The following is a 9,868-nucleotide window of genomic DNA, read 5'->3' as shown; positions in this document are numbered from 1 at the left end:
TCCCCTCCACTCCCCTCCCCTTCCCTCTCCCTTTGTCTCTCTCTCTCTCTCTCCCCCCCCATTATTGTTTGCATTTCCTGTGCTGTTGTTGGTAGTGAATATTTTCCCCAAGTTTTCTGTTATATTATTTTTATTTACTTTGACTATTCTGCCTCTTGTTGATAGCTTATACATAATTATACTGATGCTTGAATTGCATGCGAGGTTAATCTCTGGATTTTTTTTTTTTTCTGATTCACTCTCTAAGTAGAGGTTTAGAATTTCAGAAGGGGTAAAGGGGAGTCCCTAAAATTTTCTGTGAGCATTGAAGCAGCCTAGGGATAGTAAGTTGCATATGTGGGACTTTTATGAGTCGAACTTATTTTTTCCAAATATATTTCAGTTCATTTTCTGAGAACCTATTGCTTGGAAGAGGTTTCTTTAGCTTGTAAAGAAATACAGAGGCTTCAAGGGCCACATGTTCTTGTTGAACTTTGAAATCTGTAGCCTGAAGATGAACCTATATTATTATCATATATAATGTTATGTATGACATATAACACATTTTATATATTACTGTTATATATATATGAATCTATACTACAGTTGGTTTTATGAGTATGTGTGGTATGTTTTCTATGAAAGAAAATAATACCTTCAAAGGCTGTACATGTGATAAGTTCAGAAGTTGTTAGCTTTTATGTTAATTTCAGTACTAGTTTCTCAAGGGTCTAGAGTAAAGATCTGTGATTTCCTTACTCTCTATGCTCTTTTTATTACTCTCTTGGTTTTGACACTTAGTTTTCATTTCTATTTTTCGACCATCTTGGGCAATTCCTGTCTTATTTCTCAGGGTATATAAATTTACATTCTTAGAAGAATTCTCAGATTTTTCTTTGGGGAGAGAATAATTCTTTTTCTTTCTGTTTACCTTTCTTCCTTCTCTATTTAATTTACTACTCAAAAAGAAAAAGTTTCCTTCAATCTTTAAAATTTGAAGTTATGATAAATGACATATACCCACCATAGTCTTAGGTTAAAAAAGAGGACGACTTTCTTTACCCACCATGATCCTTAAAGCAGGCATGTTACAGGTCATAGTTGTTCTTCTGCTTTTTCTTTAGTGCACAATTTCATTAGACTCATTTGTCTACTTTCATGGAAATGCATAGCCTGTTGGATAAACTGAAAAAGATAATACAGCCGTTTTAAGATAAAACTAGTGAAATTCTCTTCCCTGCCCTAAGCATCTTGGGCTAGGGGAAAAATTAATGAAAAAATGCAAATGTTGAACTTTTGGTAATTTAGTTCTTTTTCTTAAAATATACTTTTTGTTGGTTTCAAATGTTTTATTGAATAATAAAACTGGTTAAAATTATTCCCACATTGGAATTTGTTCACATTAGCACATAACAGAGACAGAAGGGATTCGTTTATTCATATTCATTTTCTTTCTGTCTTCTCTCTTCTTTCCATCTCTCTCTTTCCCTGTTTTCCCCGTTCTCACCCCTTCCCTTTCTCCCTTATTCATTTTTCATTTTATATGCTCCACTTCTCATTTTCTCTCTATAATTCCTTGAAAATTACAGTTTGAAAAAAATAGGAAGAATAGAAAGCAAGCTAAACCATGAAATAAGCAAGATATTTCTGTCCATGAAATTCAAATCAGTTCCTCTTTCCAGATGCTAAGAAGCCTAACTTAATTAGATTTTTGCCTATATTCTGCTAAATAGCTGTAGTAGGTGTACTATGGCTACACCCCAGACTCATTTACATTACAGCCATGTTCTTGGACAGAACTAATTGTGCCTTCCCAGAATAAAAAGACCCTTCTTTTATTATGGAAGGTAAAGGTGTTATAACTGTTTATCCTTTATTTTTTTATTTTTTATTTTTGAGTTGGAATCTCACTCTGTCACCCAGACTGGAGTGCAGTGGCCACTCCTGGCCACCGCAGCCTCGACATGCTGGGCTCCGGCGATCCTTCCGCCTCAGCCTTCCAAGCAGCTGGAACTACAGGCGTGCGCTACCACGCCCGGCTAATTTTTGATTTATTGTAGAGATGAGGTCTCGCCAAGTTGCCCAGGCGGGTCGAACCCGCGGGCTCAGGCAATCCACTCACCTCGGCTTCCCAAAGCGCAGGATTACAGGCTGAGCCACCAAGCCCGGCTTATTTATCCTTTAAATTTAGCAAATTCGCCTATAAAGTTCTGTGCTAAATAGATCACCTACCAATCAGTGGATAATTCTTTGATTCTTTGTGGTTGCTGTTTGTCTCCAGGCTTCAAATGTAAGTTCTGTGGGGGAAGGATTTTATCTGTAATTGTCAATCCCATATCCCAGAACCCAGCAACAGTAGCTACTACATAGTAGGTGCTCGGTTAATATTGATTGGATGAATCAGTGATCATGCAGACGGGGGTGACAGAAAGGGAATTACTTCTCCTTTAGCCATGTTTGTTTTGTTTTCATCTTTGAAGCAAGAGTAGTTCCCGAGAGGACTTTTAAAGTTCATGTTGCTAAAATCAGTGTTTTAAGATTAAACAATATGTGAATAGATAATAAGCTGCCATGTCCTTCTCTCTACCGCTACTACCAACGTGGAGCCTGAGACTGAGAGAAATTAAGGAACTTACCCCCCATTGTATATCTAATAAATGTATTAGATAAAGCTCTGACTAGAACCTGGGTTTTCATTTGACTCAGTTCTGTCAGGTCATATAGTTTGATGTGTTTTAGTCTTGCCTTCTAAACTGTACATAAACTTGTGCAGATTAAGGCTTATGTCCTATCTTTCTGGTCTGTTCCTCACAGGACTTGGCATAATTTCTTACACCTAGTAGGTGTTTACTAAATCTTGATTAATAACAGACTTACCCAGTATTCCTAGGAGGGCTATTGACTGGTAAATATGCAAGCACAAAATTTAAATGAAATAAATAAATTTTAAATTTTGTGCCATTTTCAGATGATTTACATAAATATTATAATTAAATTATTTTTGTGATATGAATTCCAAATATAATTTTGTAAATTGAAGGCCTATTATGGCAAGTCTTAGATTCTGCATATTTGGGGAATGGGAAAAGCCTACTGTTCATAGTTCATTTGTTTCCCAAATAGAAAACAGCAATTAAATATTTATCTCTAGTATTGGAATGACTTTCTATTTTGGGTATCACTGGGTTATGATGAATTATTTTTACCCATCCTATCGCCTCCGTATACTTGATTCTATATAGCATCAGTTTTTTCTGAAAAACAATATGACTTCTGTTTTGTTTGCCTTTGAGGTTGAATAGTGGAGGTGCTGGAACATGATTGTTCCTTCTGCAAGGCGAATGGTCAGGAAGCATTGGGCTGCCTTCTGAGACAGTAGCCTCTGCTTAGGTTAACTCTGCACACAGTGTTTAACCTTTCTATAATCCTTCGTCTCCCAAATAAGCAAATGCTGTTGGGGCCCTTTGCTAAAGTCAGTAGAGGAGAATCTATAGCTCCACAGATCAGCCAGGGGGAAGGTTTCCTAAGAGTAACAAATCTTTTCAGTTGCAACATGCTTTTTCTAGAAGCTTTTTGTCATTCTGGCAGTAAACTTGTTTTCTGCTTGCTGCCTTAGCAACAAGACCTGAAGTCACTCCCCCTCCAGTCTATGGTTTGATTATAAGAGCACTACCATTATACCCAGAGCTAGAAAAAAATTTTATACTGGAGAAACACACAGATATTACCTGCTTCTTGGGTTAGGAAATTATTTACGTACATTCTTAGTATCTTCTTAAAGGAAAAGGTCAAATAGATTTTGGAAATGGTACATTCAAACCCAGAGGAATCCCAAATCTCTGGTAAATGTTGTAGCTAAAGATCTTGTTGGGGGCCTGCCTCTGGCCACAATAAGGAACAGTGTTTCTCCTCAGAGTTCTCCATGGCTACTTAGAGGAAGAACCAAAATGTTAAGGATCCCTTCCTGTGCACCAGTCTTAGGCTAACTCTAGTTTTCAGGATTCTTTGTTTAACTCAAGACTATAAAGTTCAATTTGAGAATTTAAAACTTTGTTTACCAAAGAATAGAATTCTGATGGATTTTGGCTTTAGTAGATCTCTTAAGAACTCATTTAAATATTTCTTACCAAATTCTGTTTTATCTTGGAGTGGAATGTGCTCAGTACATAAGTTAGGTGAACATATAACAGAGGCAAAGGCCATGAGCATGCCACTGCATTCCAGCCTGGTGATGGAGTGAGACTCCAACTCAAAAAAAAGAAAAAAGAAAGAATCTCCAAAAGATGTATTCACTGAAACCAAACACAGCCTCTCACAACAGTGGTAGCTGGTACACTGATGCCAGTGGGTTCCTAGAATACTTACCTAGTAGAGGAAGCCTGTACTACAAGGGCCCTCCCTCCAAAAAAAAATTCCAGGTTTTTTTGGGACCTCTCTCATATATTGTAATAAAAGTTGTGTGATTACAGTTTGTCTCTCTTTCTCTCTAAAAATATCTTACCGTACTATGCTGCGGGTAACTGAAACCACAGAAAAAGAAACCATGGATAAGGCATACTACTGTACTCTCCCAGACAACCAGCATTCTCAAAGTACAAACCAAGAAATTTTGCATCCAACAATCTGCTCTTTGAATATCCTATTTAATGATATCCTACTCTGCCAAGCAATGCATTAGATATTTTGAATACTTACCTCATTAAATACCCTGTAAAGCTTATGTTATTGACTTCATTTTATAGAGGAAGAAACTAAGGTTCAAAAACATTTTTTAAAAATTTTTCCTAGGTGATCCATCTAATTAAGTGATGGAGCTAGACTACACCTGATTCTGTTGGACTCTAAAACCCTGTTGTTCTAGAACTCTCGAGTGCCTTTCAGTATTAGAGTACTGTTCTTGGAGGGTTTAGTCTTTGTTTTCTTAAAGAAGATAGAATCTCATTCACCCACAATCTTATAGCTCCTAGAAACTTCTGTATTGAAAAATTCTGTTCTGAACTGTGTTCAATCTCTAGGCTTTGTCAGCCACTTGAAGACAGCTAACATAGGGAAGGGAGGAGAAAATGGGAAACAGACTGTTACACTAGGGCTTGTGTGGACAGAATTCATCCTCGTAAGAAATGGCCAATCTGTTGCATATCTGCCTTCCTCGGCACTGTGTAAGTTTTAATTATCTTCCAACTGTCTGAGCTGCTGTTGAGGACCTTAGCAAGAACAAAGGATATCTGTTATGTTTTTTAGCAGTTTTCCTCTCTACATACTGATGAAGTCACTAACCGTCACTGCCCTTATTATCGGGTTAAATCAGAGTCTAACTTGCATTGGAGAGAGAATACTGAAAAGAAAAAAAAAATCTTAAACTTTACCTGTTATTCTAAATCTCTTGTAACAGAGAAAATGTGGTATCCACTTCTCTTATTTAGATGCTATGACCCAGAACTAAGTTTTGTTTTGTTTTTCCATAAAAGTAAACAGAAAGAGAGGACTTTCTTCCATCCCCATACCTTGGATTTTTAATAACTCAGGTGGTAATAACTTCTTTTACCTTTAGGATACTCTACTGTGAGCCCCAGTGAGGAAATGTGCGCTCATGATCAAGGATAATCCCTGTGCTGCCTCTTCCTCTCCAGGCATTGCACGTGGATCAGGGCACTCCTGGAGCTGGGCAGGGCCTCTGAGTCTTAATACACAACTTCAGGCTGCTCTACCAGTCCGGGCCAGTCGTTGAAGCCTGTTTGCAATTTCTAGTCTAGATTATTAGTTTAGGAAAAAGTCCAGAATATCTACAACTTTTTGCTTGAGAAAAAGGAGCATGGCTTCTTTCTTTTGATGTTACCATTTTTTAAAATGTATATTTGAATTTAGAGCTTCATGCCATTTTTGTAAATTATGCTATAATTTTGTAGAGATTTAGAAAGTATTGTAGAACTAGAATAATTAAACTTGTTATGAGCGTTACATATAGCAGACTAATCAAAAAGTGTGATATACAGTAGTGAATTGCTAATTTGACCTCAGGATTATGCAGCAGAGATAACATTATCTTCATTTATATCGAACTTTTTATCTGGAAGCATTTCTCAGTGCTTTTCCAACCATATATATTGCTTTGTTTATTATCACAAACACTATCATTAAGGCTGTAAAATGTATTCCAGTGCAAATTTTTATTTTCAGTTTCTTATAACTGGGGGGTGATGGAAGAGAAGGTCGCATATTTTCTCCTATTCCTGGTATTTGCACTGGGTAAAATTTGGGAACTGACTATTGTCTAAGCTTGGAAAGCGTGTTTCCATATAATGTTTTAAAAGGAAAGAAAGGGAGGTAAAGAACATCACCACAGCCCCTTCGGTCAGCCCCTTTGGACTATATTAACCTTAAGAACCGCCAGTGAGGAACGGCCCTATTCACTTTCTGGATCTTCTGTGAACAGTGAGAGCACGGTCTCTTCTTTGTTGGAGACTTGACCTAGGGAAGAGGAAAATGATCTGATCAAATTCCACTAAGTCACATTCCCTCTATTCCTTCCAAGGTTACAGACAACAGCGCTCAGGCTGTCACAGCCCTGTGCGGTTGAAAATGCTATGCTGGTTGAGTTCCTGTGGGTTTAAGGAAATGAACAAAATTAGATTCAGGCCAAGGTGCCAGATTTAACACACCCCTTCCCTTCCAGCAAGCACCAGAGATGCTGTCACTGCCAACAGTAAAGGACAACATAATCTGTCCTACCCAGACCATTAAGAACTTACTTTAAACGAACCCACCACCCACCCAAACCCAGTAAAAAAGCGCCTCCCATCTACCCTGAGGACTTGAAAGAAGAGATGTGGGCCAACTTCCTCTTAACCAGAGGACTCTGGTACACGTAGCAGTGGCCCTGATTCTCAACACAGGAAGAGTGCTATCTCCCTGCAGTGGATATTAGCATACTGAGCAACCAATTCAGGAGATAGCATTAATATTGGTTATGAAGATGAGTGATCAGCTCGTGTAAAGGAGCAGATGGCTCAATGAGGTGCACGGGGAACGCCATGAGATTTAGGCTTGAAGAAACAGGAGGGAAAATAGCCCTTGATATAAAAACCCCAGATATAGTCTCCTTAATGGGAATTTTCTAAATCGACATTTACATTATACAGTTAACTTGGAGTGATGAGAAATGTAAGGAAATTACTGAATTAGTGAACAGCGATTAACTCAGAAGTAAAATTAGATCATCTAAATGGAAGGTTGTTTTACACAGCAGAGGGGATGATATAACTAAAACCTTGCCCAGTATGTCATATCCTAATTGAAATCTGTTGATTTAATATAATCCATCCTTCAGAGTGCATAGTTCATAATTTTGGAGAATGTTATCAGTTAATCTAGTTATTTTTCCTGGTTCTACCTTTGAATTCCAGTAAGACAATGTGTGGCACATTCCCTGTGGAATTGTGTGACACTCAGAAGAGTGAGTTTGTTCATTAACCTGTGAACTGTCAGGTTCCTTTGGAGAGTGAAGAGAGCAAGTTGCTCCAAGGTTAATGCTTGTTTGTCGGAGATAAAGCCTCCAGGGAGCTAGAGGATGAACAGGCCAAGATGCTCAAGGCCTGCCCAGTGAAACTCTGCACTCTGTGCAGATGCCAGATTCATGTGGCCAGGAGTGAGACTGCAGAGCAGGCTGGGCCATCTCTGCACATCACTTCCTCTGGTCAGGAGAAGGCTTCCCAGCAGCCAAGTGGGGGGCTGGCGTAAGTATGTAAGGTTAACTTCCTAACAAGGATTTAGGAGCAATATTAAAATTAAAGAAACTATGAATTGTTTTCAGTAGTTTCTGTGAATTTTTTCTTTTAAACAAGAAAGAAATATTCATTTCATGCATTTGTCTCCAATGGATGAAATTTTCCATTGAGTTGGAAAGCATTTGATTTTACCTCTATTTGTGTACATGTGCAGAGGCACATTCCTAACCATAAGATGAGGGGAGAAGCTGTTTGTTATTCTCCAGTATCAGTGACATTCAGGGGTGAAATGAACAGTACCTGGTTTGATTTTCTAGGTAAATCAGATCTAAGTACTGCTTAATTCTCGGGAAGTGACAGCTCTCTAATTTTACTATAGTTCTAAGCTTAGTGGGAGCTACCTCTAAGGAGCAGGTACAGGGTCTGAAGTCAAGTTCAAAATCTCCTTTAGTCCATGTCTTGGTACATTTTATGTTTAAGTGATGTATCTCCTTCTTCTGTTATTCTTGGCTTGGTTGTGGCAGAAACTCATTTTCAACAGATTTTCTTTTCCTTTTACTCTCAGGTATATTCGGATTGTTGGGACTCACAACACAGTGAACAAGATTTTTCACATTGTGGCTTTTGAATGTATGTTTACAAACAAAACTTTCACTCTTGAGAAGGGCCTGATAGGTAAGTATTACAATTACACATTTGCATATTAGGTATTTTACCTTCAAATATTTTGTTATTTCATTAACTCATTTTAATCAGCTCTAAGGACTCTGGTTTGCATGTCTTATGGCTGAGTGACATTGGGAATACCTTACATTTTTAGAAGTTATCAAAATAACAATTTTAGTAAACTTTAAAAAATGAATATAAATGTTGTACTAGTAGTTAAGAAGTGAAAATATTTCAGTGATTCACCCAGATTAGTCTTGTAGGGACTGTTTATGATAGTCAGACAAAGCCTTTCACACCAAGGGCTTTTCTATATTTAATGGTAGGTTAGTTCAGGAAGGAAGTCTGTATAATATTGATTGGATGTTCACACTTTCCAAGGCAGTGCAGGTATTTTGGCCTTGGATTTGATACAACTGGTATGCTCAGTATGAGAGTATCTTCTTTTCCTGAACACATGAATTCCTATTTGCCCGGGATGGCCAAGTTCACCTCAAGAAAGTACCTGCATATGATTTAAATAAGACCAAAGTGACTGAATTTTCATTGTAAACATCAAGTTATTGGGCAGGAAATACCGTCTAACTGATCTTTGGAAAGGGTATTTTTAATTTTGGTTTACTAGTTTGCTTGCTTGTTTTCTGTTGTGTTTTGCTTTTGTTTCTGTTTTAGTTGATGTTTAGTCTAGACATTATGTACAGTTCCATCCCAGGTCTTGACATTCTAAATGCCCTGAGTGGCTTTTCCCATCTAAAGTTAGTCTAGACATTATGTACAGTTCCATCCCAGGTCTTGACATTCTAAATGCCCTGAGTGGCTTTTCCCATCTAAGGTGGTCATTCCACTTCTTTTGTTCCCATGCCCACAAGTTTTTACTCATCTGCTGTAAAGATCATGTAAAGATCTTATATGTGTGCCTTTACGGGAGCTTTCTTTGAGAAGGGACTCGTGTGTTCAGGTGGGGAGATGAGATGACTAAAAATTCTGTGCATTTACCAAGGGACTCAGGTCTTCTCTCCTTTTCAAGTTCTGTCCATATCGGGACACATGTTCATACTAAAAACATGGTAGTAACTATCCTGAAAACTATAACTAATTCTTTGAATGATCCGAGCCTAAATTTTGCCAACTCCTGCTGTGTCTAAAACATAATCCTTCATTTATGGAAATTTGAGAGAGTAATAGTAATAAAGTAGCAGGCGTGGAGTTGTTTCTGATGTATAGAGTTTTTAGAGCTCAACTAAAATAATTACTTTTGTTTTAATTTTGTTATGGTTGTAATTTTAATATTAAATATAACTGTTAATAATTTTTATGACTGTTGAGTAATTTGAAAATTAACAAGTTTGAAGCATTACCTAATTTTTTAAAAACAATATTAGAAGCCAGGCTCGGTGGCTCAGCCTGTAATCCTGCGCCTTTGGGAGGCTGAGGTGAGTGGATTGCCTGAGCCCACGGGTTCAAGACCCGCCTGGGCAGAGAGACCTCATCTCTACAAT

The 9,868-nt window shown here is 37.8% G+C and overlaps 1 protein-coding gene across 1 annotated transcript in view; it reads left to right on the top strand.

Annotated features, from left to right (window-relative positions):
* BTBD9 (BTB domain containing 9) overlaps positions 1-9,868 on the top strand; it is a 183,250-nt gene that overhangs the window by 17,977 nt on the left and 155,405 nt on the right. Inside the window, exon 2 of the mRNA XM_021716591.1 lies at positions 8,245-8,378. Within this exon, the coding sequence (XP_021572266.1) occupies positions 8,245-8,378 (134 nt within the window). The remainder of the gene's footprint in view (positions 1-8,244; positions 8,379-9,868) is intronic.

This window comes from Carlito syrichta, unplaced genomic scaffold (genome assembly GCF_000164805.1).
Source record: "Carlito syrichta isolate Samal-C Ts95f unplaced genomic scaffold, Tarsius_syrichta-2.0.1 Scaffold308847, whole genome shotgun sequence".
Taxonomy (NCBI): Eukaryota; Metazoa; Chordata; class Mammalia; order Primates; family Tarsiidae; genus Carlito; species Carlito syrichta.
This window is presented reverse-complemented; position numbering and strand designations above follow the sequence as displayed.